At 51.6% G+C, this 12,565-nt stretch overlaps 1 protein-coding gene across 1 annotated transcript; it reads left to right on the forward strand.

Annotated features, from left to right (window-relative positions):
- Positions 1–5,372: 5,372 nt before the first annotated feature.
- Positions 5,373–11,971, forward strand: SNAI1 (snail family transcriptional repressor 1). Its single transcript, XM_006174982.3, has 3 exons — positions 5,373–5,953; positions 6,708–7,235; positions 10,931–11,971. The coding sequence occupies exons 1-3, from the start codon at positions 5,872–5,874 to the stop codon at positions 11,113–11,115; spliced, it is 795 nt and encodes a 264-aa protein (XP_006175044.1). The 5' UTR covers positions 5,373–5,871; the 3' UTR covers positions 11,116–11,971.
- Positions 11,972–12,565: the final 594 nt, after the last annotated feature.

A 12,565-nucleotide genomic window follows, 5' to 3' on the forward strand; every position in this document is an offset into this window, starting at 1 on the left:
ATCAGCAAAATAAGTAAAATACATGCTCTGCCTGATATGTGTTGAATAGTGGGGAGAGAAGTCAAAGAAGGAGGGAAGATAAGGAGTGTGAGAGGGTGGGGGGGGATGAAGTGATGCCAGAGCAGGCCTCCCTGAGGTGAGGGGGTGAGCCTGGTGGCCGCCTAGGGGGAAGATACTACACAGAAAGGGAACATCACGTACAGAGTGGCTCAGGCCGGAGCATGCCTGGTGTGGTCCATTGTGGCTAGGGCCTTGTGAGGGAGGTGAGCTCAGAGGGGCCCACAAGGGTCCCTGACCCTGGAGAACCTCCTGGCATCATGAATAGTTTGCTTTTTCCTATGAGAGAAATGGGGGCAGTGGAGGGTTTATATGCACACAGACGGGATTTGACATTTCAACAGCTGCAAAATCGTCTGTTGATTGGACAGTTATATATTTAATAAGTCCTCTATGATGGACAGCCTCTGCTACCCAATTAAAAATTAATGAGGTTAATACTTGCAAATGATTAAAAAAATTCAAGACATAGGAAAGGGCATGTGGTAAGGAACCTCCCTCCAACTCCTGCCCCACTGCCACCCAGATTCTCTCCTAAGGGACAATCCCCCGTGAGCAGCTTCTAGTGTCTCCCTCCAAAGGTAGTTTCTGTGTCTCTCAGAAATACCTGTATATTTCTGCCTCTTGATATGCTAACGGTGTCACATTGTGCATGGTGTTCGGCACCTTGCTTTTTACTGCTTAATGTCGATATGTTCCATGTCCATTACATATAGAGCTTTCTCTTTTTTGACAGGTGGCTAATCTGACTGCACTGTAATGAATTAACTGGTCCTCATGTGGCCTTGGCTCCAGTGCAGGAGCGTGAAGTACCACTGTGGGATGCTAGAGGGGCACCTCTTCACAGAGCCTGGCACACAGCAGGTGTTCAGCCAATGGGAACAAAAAGGGCTTAGCCATCTTTTCTTGAGGCCCAACTCTGGGCTACACCCAATGGACTTGGACCCAGAAACTTGAAAGCCATTCGTATCCTGGGATGATGACTTTGATTCCTTCACAGAGGGCCTTCTGGGTCAGCCCAAGGCTGAATCACTGTTTGTGTTCAGGCAAATGGGAGACACTTGAGGTTTTGTTTTTTAAATGAAGGATAAGGGTGGAGGTTGAGCCTTAATCCATTGAACTTTCTAAAGACAATGTCTTCTTCCCAGTCGAGATTAACTCCCTGAGTCTGATTGATCCACTCACCGATTAATGATCTAATCTATAGGGGCCAGTTAGCCTAATATACAAGAAGTTTTAGCAATTAGGAAGTTCATCAATTCAGTGACCAAAGGACAGACACACTGGAATAGTTCAGGACACAGAGAAGAAATGACTTTGGAGTACGTAAAAAATGCTCCACCCAGCTCATGTAAATGCAAATTGTGACTAGGAGATCTCACTTTCCCTTATCAGATGAGAAAAGATAAAAGTTTGACAATACCCTGCCTCCACCAGATTTTGAGAAGGGACCATCACCTCCCTGCTGGTGAAAGTATAATTTAGTTTAACCTTGTTAGAGGACATTTGGACAAATATATCAATATTTTAAATATATTAACATTTTAAATAACATACCTTTGACCTGGAGTGCAAGGATGTATGTTCAAGACATTCACTGAAATTACCAACTTGTTTGTAGCAACAAAAAATTGTACTCTAACTTAAATGTCTATCATAAGTCCCCTTGCTAGATAAATTATGTGTTTATGGTATAATCCATACAATGAAAAGGTCTGCAGTCCCACAACAGATGAAGGGAGCTACATGTAACGATATGGAACAATTTTCAAGACACGCAGTAGGGTTACTTGGGAGGAAAAAGCAAGTAGGCTAGCAGGTAGGCTCCCATTTGTGTTGTGTAAAGAAGGGGTGTACATATTAACATATACATATGTATCTATCTCCTTGTCTCTATAAAGACCACCTCTGGACAGTCATACAAGACACTGGTAAAAATAGTTGCCTTTGGAGAGGGAAATGGAGATTTGGGATAGAGGGAAGCTTTCTTTTTTGGTTGATTGGATTATAAATCATATATTTAGTTATTGTTTTTACTTGGAGTGGGAGATGGACACCCGTGGAAAATGCAGACCTTTATTCAAATTTATCTTCCTCTCAGAGGCCTTTTCTGGCCACATTAGATAGTCTTAAACCTCTTTCCAAGGCAGCAGTACGAGTTTTCGTCCCCATTAAAGGCATGTGTAGCTAGCCCCGCGCGACAGCCAGCAGAGGGCGCCGCAGGGCCGCGCCCCGGGGCGTGGGGCGTGGGGTGTAGGGCAGGGAGGGAGGGTCTGGCTGGGCAGTCCGCTGCCTCTCAGCTGCAGAGCCCGTCCATTTCCGGGAGGACCTGACACCACAGCATCAAAAGTGTCGTCTCGCCTTCACCTGCAAGACGGCCTGGACCGCACCTCCGGGAGTTGGCTCGGGCCCAGGGGCCTCGCCCAAAGCCCCCTCCCAGCTCGCTGTCTCCGCCGCCTCCTGGAGGGAGGGACGTGAGGACGAGCCAGGATGAGAAACCGCCGGGACAATTCAATCAGAAGGGAAGATACTGCCCAGATCTGAGAAGGGCCCCTCCCCCACTTTACACGTCCTCCAGGGCGCAGGTGCCGGGCCAACCCAAGGGAAATGGAACGCCGGAGGCCCAGGCAATGGTGTTTGGAGTACGAGCAGCCTCTGGACTCTACCATCCCAGCATCTCCAGGAGACAGGACACCCACCCTTTATAGCTGAGGAAAATGAGGCCCAGAGAGGCTGGGTAACTCGCCCTGGGTGACCCAGGAGAAGGAAGAGCCAGTAATCAGTCACTCACCAAGTGCTTGACTGAGCTTCTGCTAAGTGCTTTGAAGAAAATTGAATTGGGTAATGGAATAAAAAGTGATGTTGTGGGTGGGGTAGGGTCTACTTCAGCATCATCAGGGAAGCTTCCCTTGAGGAGGTGACTTGTGTTACAATATGTCATTCTTACCAAAAGTGTTTAAATTGTCTACTTACAGTTTAAAGACTAATAATAAAGAAATAGAACATTACCAAGATCTCTAGAAGCCCCTCCTCCCCCAGCTAACCACTCTCCAGAATTTTGTATTAAACATTTCCTTGCTTTTCTTTATAGTTTTACCACCTCCATATACATTCCCAGACAATAAATAGACAATAGTTTGCCTGCTTTTGAATCTTACGTAAATCTAACTAACTATATGCATTTGTTTGAGTTGGTCCTTTTTGCTTAACATTGTTTTTGAGATTTAACCCTGTTGTTGCATGGAGTTGTAGTTTGTTTTATTGCTTTATAGTATTCCATTATGGGTTGGTACCACAGTTTATTAATTCATTCTACTGTTGATAAACATTCGGGTTGTTTCCAGTTTGTTGTTGTTGTTTTGGTTTTCTTTTCTTTTTCTTTTCTGTTAGGAACGAAAGTGCAATGAATATTCTCTTATTTCTTCTGGGATTAGGTATGGGCAGCAGTTCTCAACTTTGGCTGCTCACTAGAATCACCTGGGGACTTTTTAAAAATGCTAATACCATAGGGTCCCACCCAGACTAATCAAATCAGGACCTCTGTGGGGGTGGGGCCCAGGCTAAATTGTTTCCTAAGGGAATCTAATCTGCCGCAGGGCTGAGAATCTCCGGGATGCAGTTGACCTGGGAATAGAATTGCCAGGAGGAGAGTCACCTGTTATTAGCTGATGCCAAACTTTTCCAAAGTGGCTTGTAGCTATGACATTCTCACCAGTATGGAACAAAAGTCCTGCTGCCGTCACATCCTCAAGACTTGATATTGACCAGCTTTTAACTTTTTATCTTTCTGATGGATGTGAAATGATATCTTATTTGTAGTTTTGATTTGTGTTTCTCTCATTACTAATGAGGCTGAGCAGTTGGCAAAGTTAGACTGGAAAGGAGCCAACCAGGTGAAGACCTGGAGGAAGAGAGATTTACGGGGCAGGGAGGATGAATGGCAGGTGCCAAGGCCCTGTGGTGGGCAAGGGCTGGGATGTGGAGGAACAGAAAGAAGGGGGGAATCATTAGGCAAGGGGAGGGGGAAGAGTGGCTTAAGACAAGATCAGCAGAGGTCAGATCAACAGGACAGAGAGCCATGGTGAAGACTTTGGCTTTTACTCTGGGTGAGATAGGAACATGGGAGGTTTTGAGAAGAGGGACACAGCCTTAACTCCTCCTTCTGGATGCCTGTGGAAAATCATGATTTGAACTAAATGGATGTAGGAGGGAGTATATACTTTTTAATGATTGCATATGACCTGTCTCCCCCACGTCACTCTCCACTCACCAGTTAGAACAGGGTAAGGATGATTGTTTTGTTCACAGTTGTTATCCCCAGCACCTAATGACCCAAACAGATGACTTTCCCTGCCCTCATTCTAGGTGGTGAGTGGAGGGACTTAAAACAGGTTTTCATAGTCCTTGCTTCACAGGTGGAAACAAATTGGGCCGAATCTGTGGATTTAGTTCTGTTCCCCACCCCCACCCCAAGCCTGGCATGGCCCTCAAAGAGAGCTGGGGTGGGGGTGAGGGTACAGCTGTCCCTCCCATGTACCCTCCCCACATTGGATCAGTCAATGCCTCCCATGGAGCCCAGCATTAGGACATTTAGACACAGGATTGATGACTCCAGACAAGCGAGGAGACCACCTCAGCCTCACCCTTCCCTACTCCTTTCTCTCACCTGCCCAGAGTAATCTTTCTCAACTGAACTCTAAACAGGTTTCTCCTCAGCTGAAAATTCTTCCTTGGCTCCCCAGTGCCCTTGAGGCAAAGTCCAAACTCCTCCAGGCCCTGGAGGCCCAGCAAATCTGACCCCTCGGCCCTGCCCACCCCACCCCCATCCCTGGGAGCTGCTCTCAATGGCTCTGAAATAGTTACTGATTCTTACCTCAGGCCTTTCCCCTCGGTATTAATTCACTTCCTTTGGGAAGTTGCCCCCAACCCCCTGTCAAGTGACCCGCCTCTTGACTGTCACAGTGCCCAGTCTTTTTCCCCCATCAAAGCACACTTCCCTTTGCATTCTAATTGTCTGTTTACTTCTTCTGTCTCCTCCAGTGAGCTATCCTTGGGTAGAAATCCGAGTGTTTTGTTCAGGGCTGTATCCCCAGCTCCGAGAACAGTGCCTGGCACGTTAGTGGGCACTCAGTAAACATCTGCTAATTTAGGGAACGAAGGCACTTTTCCAGACGATGCCAGATTGCTTTGCAAAAAGGCTGTGGCCCTGGACAAGCAGCCACGTAAAGGTGTCCATTGCCTCGCTCCCTCCACTGAACTGTGTATTGTTCTTTGTCAATCCCACTCTCTTTACAAGGCACCCTCCGGGCGGAGAAAATTTCCGTCTCCTTCTCAAACCCAAGGCGGAGGAGGTTTCGGAACATCAGGTGCCCAGACCCGCGGCGCGCGGCGCCAGGGGGCGCCAGAGGCGGGAGACCATGCCTCGCTGAGCTGGCGGGCGCTCGGGTCCCGAAGGGGGTCCCGCCTAGCTCGGGGTTCCCTGTGCCCCGCCTCCGGCAGCTCGCCGCGGGGCGATCCCTGCAGCGCCAGAGACCCGGCTTCGGAGCGGCCCCGCCCGGCTTCCAGCGCCACGCGGCGCGAGCCCCGCCAGCCCCCGGCGCACCTGCTTGGGGCGTGGCCTCCAGGGAAGGTGCGCCTCGATTGGATCGGAGGTGACAAAGGGGCGCGGTCTCTACAGGCCCCGCCCCATTGGAGACGAATTATTTAAGCGAGCTGGCTCCCCGGCTCCACTCATAGCGCAGCTGCACGGCCTCGGGTTTGGAGGGCTTTGCCATTCCAGCACGACCCGGCGACCCTCCTGCTGCTCCAGCCAACATGCCGCGCTCTTTCCTCGTCAGGAAGTCCGCCTGTTCTCGCCGGAGACCCAACTACAGCGAGCTACACGACTCTTCTCCAGGTGAGTGGACGGGGTGCCGGACTCTGGGGGAGTTTGCGGGAGGCAGGCGAGGGGGCAGCGTGAGGGAAACTTGAGGAGAGGGGGACTTGAGGACAAAATCGACGGGCCAGAGTCGAGTCAAAGGACATGGCTTAGGGAAATGTGGGGAGGGGTGAATAGTCCGGGGCAGGTGGATCTGGGAGGTTGGGGGAGGGCTTTTAGATGGCAGTGGTCTTGGACTGAGGGGACTTCTTGGCCTCCGAGAGGCGGAGGAGCCCCGAGAGTATAGAACTTGAGAGGAGGAGGCTTGTGTCTGGACGACCGCCAGGGGCTGGAAAGAGTCCGGAGTCCAGAGGATTTGAGGGAGGGGTTGAGAGAAGAGATGTGTATGAGACTATGAGACGGGGAGCTGGGACAGGGGTGGTGCTTCGGCACTTGGGGAGATTAGGGCCAGGGTCCTGGGGGTCTTGCGTCAGGCTGGCGGCTTGGGTAACTCAGGAGGAAGGGAACCTGGCAGTGACCCCTTTGAGTTGGAGCTGGGGAAGGGGGATCCTTCCTGTAAGATCTGGAGGTTGAGGTGGAAGAATCAGGTGACTTGGGTGAGGAGGGGGCTCTGCCAGGGCAGGAACCTGTGTGTCCTAGTCATGATTCTTTTATTCATCTAAGAAACACTGAGTGCCAGCCCCACTCAGCTCCGAGCCCACATCAGGCTAAGGTTTGCTAACTGACTGAATGATTTAATGCCTGACCTTCTCCTTTTCTCTGTCTCCCCCAGAGTTTACCTTCCAGCAGCCTTATGACCAGGCCCACCTGCTGGCAGCCATCCCGCCTCCCGAGGTCCTCAATCCCACAGCCTCACTGCCCACGCTCATCTGGGACTCTCTCCTGGCACCCCAAGCCCAGCCAATTGGCTGGGCCTCTCTTCTGTCCCAGGAGATCCCCAAGGCTGTCGAGCTGACCTCCCTGTCTGACGAGGACAGTGGGAAAGGCTCCCAGCCCCCCAGCCCACCCTCACCGGCTCCTTCGTCCTTCTCTTCCACCTCAGCCTCTTCCCTGGAGGCCGAGGGTTACATTGCCTTCCCAGGCCTGGGCCAGTTGCCCAAGCAGCTGACTGGGCTGTCTGTGGCCAAGGACCCCCAGTCTCGCAAGGCCTTCAACTGCAAATACTGCAACAAGGAGTACATCAGCCTGGGTGCCCTCAAGATGCACATTAGAAGCCACACTCTGCCCTGTGTCTGTGGCACCTGCGGGAAGGCCTTCTCCAGGCCCTGGCTGCTGCAGGGCCACGTCCGGACCCACACTGGTGAGTACCCCCGTGGGCTGGCTGCCCCTCTCACTGTCCTGCTGCTTTTTCTACCAGCTCCTGTGAGACTGGGTTTGCTGTTATTTTCAGATTGTGAAAACTGAGGCCCCCAGTCTCCTGACTGCTAGCACAGCAGTTCAGGGGCCTGGCTCTCTGAGATGGTAGAAACATTCGTTCATTCATCAGCTAAGCAGATGGGCTGAGTAGATAACTTTACAAGTCCCTCAGCAGGCTCAGTTCCTCAGCCAAATGGGTTGGAGCTGGATATGGGAAAGGTGTAACCAACACCTTGCTGTTGGGACCAGGTGTGAAGGGGCCCACCCTGCTCCACCCTCCCCCAGCCCACCCCCACCCTAGCCAGACAGGATGTAGTCAGACTCCCCACCTGGCTCCAAATCCTGCTTTGGGATCTCCCACAAACCTTGGGCTGATGGTTCACCTCTCTGAGCCTCAGTATCCTCGTGTAAAATGAGCAGAACAACACCTTGTGGGGTTTTTGTGTGGGGTTAAATGAAGGAAAGCGGACAGAAAGCAGCTGGGACAGTGCTTGGTACATGATAAGTACGCACAAAAACAATAGTTGGTATTCGTTCTGCTTCTAGAACAAATGTGTCTTTGAGTAAAGTGATTTAACCTCTCTGAGCCTCTCTGATTATGATAACATAATCATGTAGAGTGGGTTGTGATAGCATTTTATAGGGGGCTATCTAGATTCAGTGGCCCTTTAATCACTTTATAATTATTATCATGATGGTTCTCAGATCTGCTCTCCCCACCCCACCCCCACAGTGGAGTAGATAAACTTAATCCTATCATGCAAACCCAGGAAGACTTTTGCTGGCAGAAAACACAATTATGTCCTGATGTTTCAAAAACCTAATACTAAATGTGTAGAAAATTGTGAAATGGAGCTTCTTTTATCCTTTAACTTTCTGGAAGTGGGGAAAAGGTAACCACTCCACCTTTTCATAATGAGAATGGTGGACGCCACCCTGCTTGGGCTGCTCTTTGGAGAGTGACTGTTGAGGGAGAAGGTTCAAGGGTCATGATTGTTGGTTTTGGGGTCAGGCTGGCCAGGCTGGAGACTCAGTTCTGGCATTTCCTGACCCGGTGGCTGACCTCTGCGCTGTGACGGTCAGTGGGGTGGTTTGTGAAGCTTGGCATTTTGCAGGCACTACTGGCATCATTATTACTCCTACCGAGGGACCTGGGCATCCTCCATAGCTTGCAGACTGTTATTACCCGTGTCTCTTATTTGGTGCACAAATAGCCCTGATTTTAACATGTAAAGGTCCAACTGCCTGACCTCTGTCCTGGGTGCCTGCCCAGCTGATGGGGGCTCTATTTGGGAGGAGTCTATTTGGAAGGTCCCCTGGGCCCCCCACCTTCTCTCCCCTCCCTTTCAGACATTATTTTAATGTAAAGGCATGGCTCAGACACAAAAAGCCTGTTGAAATGCACCATCGCCATCCTCATTGACTCCCATTGTGTGCCTTAATGGTGGGCCCAGGGGGTGGGGGCTGGGGGGTGGAGCAGGTGCATGGGGCAGCGGTGCCCAGCACCTGTTCAGGCCGCAGCTGCTGGCCCACAGTGTGTCAGGCCCCTTTAATCCAGGGAGTATCACATGTACAGTGCCCCCCTCGGCAGCCTTTGTCCCCGCCGGCCTGGTGCCGATTTCACACTCGCCAGGAGCACCATAAAGGGTGGGGTGGGGGGAATCTGGGCCGCCCCACGGCCACAGAAACCTCCACCCATCACATCCCATCAGGCCTGCCCCTTTGTTCAGGTTTGTGTCTGATGGGCTAATCAGACCTAACATCAAGCACTTGCTGTGTGGGAGGCACCAAGCTCAGGGCTTCCTTCACCTGTGTCACCAATCAGCCCTAGGAGGGAGATGCCATCAGAACCCTCATCTTACAGGTGGCACAGAGAAGGAAGTCATTTTCCCAAGTGACAGCTCATAGGCTGGAGCCAGGGCTCCTTCACCTGGCTAAGGCGGTGAGAGGAAGTGGGGAATACAGGACTCCATTCCCTTTTCCAGATCTGCGTACTGTAGGCCCTGAGCTCACAAGGGAGTGTATGAAGGAGGAAGGACTTCACTTGGACCTTGTCAAATGCAGTCATCAAACCCTTTAGGCCTGGTATGCAGAGGCAGTTCAACAATGGCAGAGCAAGTTACTCAGGCATCCCTTCCCAGGTCCTCTGGCTAGGTCCCCGCTGCTCTGCTGGTGGCCTGTTTCCTTGTATACCTGCCCCAGGAGACTGAGCCCCTGAACGTGGTTCCACAGTCGGCCTCAGGCATCCGACTTCTGGACCCCGCCCTCCCGTGCTCAGTGCCCCAGGCACCTAGTAGTCTACAGGAATTCATTCATTCCCATCTCTTAATTCCAGCCGTGGGATTTAACAGGTGGGCCATGGCCTATGGGCATAAAAGGCTGGGAGTGAGAGGCTAGGAGGATGTATTTTTTGGAGAATATTCAGTATGATAGACTAGTGCCTGGCATGCCGTAAGAGCTTGATTCATATTTGTTTAATGAATTACTATTATAACTATTTGGGAAAAGCTTCACCCCCAGGAAAGAAACACAGCACGGCGTTTGATGTTTTTGAAATGTGAGCTGTATTCTTTTAACTGGGACGTGGGTTGGGGCACGGAATTATGAAGTTAGTGAATGGTGTATTCTGGTGGTGACTGAGGGGTCAGGCTCCTCTGAGGCCTAAAAACTCCAAAAAGACTTATTGTTGTACAAGCACTTATTGAGCTCTTACTGTATATCCAGCCCCTTGTGCAAGACTCTTTCCCAATCAGCCTGACCAGGCAGGTGTCATGAGGGCCACAGGTGGGGAGCGGTTTTAAATGTCACAAGGTAAAAGGTTTCTGTAGCCTCTTGGGGGTCCCAAGGCCTTGGATTGGAGGCTTAGAATGGATACAAGGTGGGGGAGGGTCCTGCCTTATGGGACTCAGTCTGATTAGGGGACAGATAGACTTGAAACTACCCTGAGTGTGATCAGCATTGACTGGGAAGTTTGGTAAAGGAAGGGCCTAACCTGCTTGGGGTTGGGGTTGGGCTTTAAGCCTGGCTCTTGAGCTTTGTCCCCAGGGCAGGTAACTCCGCGGTGTTATAAGGAAGGCCTTCCTACAGCCCCCTTTACTGAGAGGCAGTTTGTATTAGTTACAATCAGGGGTGCTGCTTGGCTCTTGCTGGGTGACCTTGCATGTGCTACTCAGCTGCCCTGTGCCTCACTTTCACCATCTCTAAACTGAGGACAAAGGTGGGATTAAATGAGATGAGTGTAAGCTGCTTATCACTGTCCCCAGCACAAGTAAGTGTTCAGCAGACACAGTTGTCATCATTACCGACATAGCAGGAAGAGCATTTTATTCTACCTTCTCTCAATTACCAACCCCTGTGAGTGGGAGATGAATAGCTCCTTTATACAGATGAGCAAGTGGAGGTTCAGAGAAGCCAGATGACTTGCCCAAGGCCACACAGTGGGAAACAGTAGGGCTCCCTGTCAAATGTAGGCCTTTGGACACTATATGGCCTGGCTTTCCTGGGTTATGGGAGTCCGTTCAAGGTTGGTGTGAGCTGGGTTCTAAAGGCTGGGAGTTGGGGAGTGGTGTTTCAGTAAACTTCAGCTCTTCACCCAAGTGACTAAGTCTCACTCAGCTCCCTCCTGACTTCTCTTCCCAGGCGAGAAGCCCTTCTCCTGCTCCCACTGCAGCCGTGCCTTCGCCGACCGCTCCAACCTGCGGGCCCATCTCCAGACCCACTCGGATGTCAAGAAGTACCAGTGCAAGACGTGCTCCAGAACCTTCTCCCGAATGTCCCTGCTCCACAAGCACCAAGAGTCGGGCTGCTCCGGGGGCCCCCGCTGACTCTTCAAGGCTCCTTCTGACTCTCAAGGCCCTCCCCCAACTGCGGCCTCCCCCAGCTCCAGAAGGAAGTTACCCTGCATCCTTCTCACTGCCACAGAATCCCCTTCTGAGCTCCACCCTCTGGCTGTGTTGGGCCACAAAGGACTCTGAGGACCAGTTTCCAGTTGTCCGCTCTGGGTGTCTCGCTGGGCTCTGAGAGAGGCCTTTCTGTGGACGGCTGATGGGAGGGTGGCCGGCAGCAGAGACCCCTCCTGGCAGTCGCCGCTCCCAGGCATTCCGGAGCTGGCCTTTCTGTGTGGGTTTGTGTATCCAAAGCTGTTTGGATACAGCTGCTTTGAGCTCCAGGACAAAAGCCGGCAGACTGATAAGAAACTACCCCTCAACTCAGGGGACCCCAGCCTCCCCCCCAGGAACCCTCAGGCCACCCCTCCAGGAGGTGTGACTGACTATGCAATCGTCCACCCCCAGGTGCGCCCACAGGGCCCGTAGGGGTGGTCACTGACACCAAGACAGCGTCTAGACCCCAGGATGCCCCAGGACCGGGGCAGCTATTTCAGCCTCCTGTTTGTCATGGTGGCACCTGTTTCACGGGCAATTTAACAACATCTCAAAAGGGACTGTGAGTAATTGCCTTCACTTGTCGGGGGCCCGAGTGGGGCGTTTCGTCCCCACCGATGTATCTCCCGGAACTATTTTCGGGGCCCGACAGGTGGGCCCAGGAGGAAGATGTTTACATTTTTAAAGGTACACTGGTATTTATATTGCAAGCAACATTTTGTACTAAGGAAGCATTTTGTATAGTTATATGTACGGTTTATTGATATTCAATAAAGCGGTTAATTTATATATAAAAAAATCTGCTTGGTTTTATAGTGGAGTGTCTATTTTAAAGGGCCTTTAGGAAGGGAAGAGGAGGCAGGGATTTGTGGACCCCAGATACTTCCGTCGCAGCCTTAAATCTTGGCCTCCTAAATACCACGTGGCTTTGGACTTCCGGGTTTGTCAGGGACCTTGTTTGTGGGAATGGGTTTTCTCTGGAGCCCGATGTCCCATCTGATGTGGAGGTTGGGAAACACTTGTGGATCAGTGAGCAGGAGGGGTGTGTATGCAGGTTACTAAGGTGCTACACTGTGGCCCTCGCTCGCTCTCTTGTTCTCCTGTTTTGAAGCTGACCAGGCCCAGGGGCTGAGAAGCTGGCTCCCTGGGTCTTATCAGCGGGGCAGGCTGTGGGGCTTTCCCCAGGACTGCAGGTCTTTGGGGAGGGAGTGGCTGTTTCTCCCAGATGAGAGGGTGGAACGCAGTGATCAAGAAAGGGACAGAGGACGTCTTTCCTGTTGCCAAGGGCTCTGGATCCTGCTCCGGCCTCCCTGTCAGACCCACACCTCTGTCTGGCCACTGGGTACCAAATGGCCTTTGATGCAAGGAAATTGGCTGGCTGGAGCCGGGAGGG

The sequence above is a fragment of the Camelus ferus genome, chromosome 19 (genome assembly GCF_009834535.1).
Source record: "Camelus ferus isolate YT-003-E chromosome 19, BCGSAC_Cfer_1.0, whole genome shotgun sequence".
NCBI lineage: Eukaryota > Metazoa > Chordata > Mammalia > Artiodactyla > Camelidae > Camelus > Camelus ferus.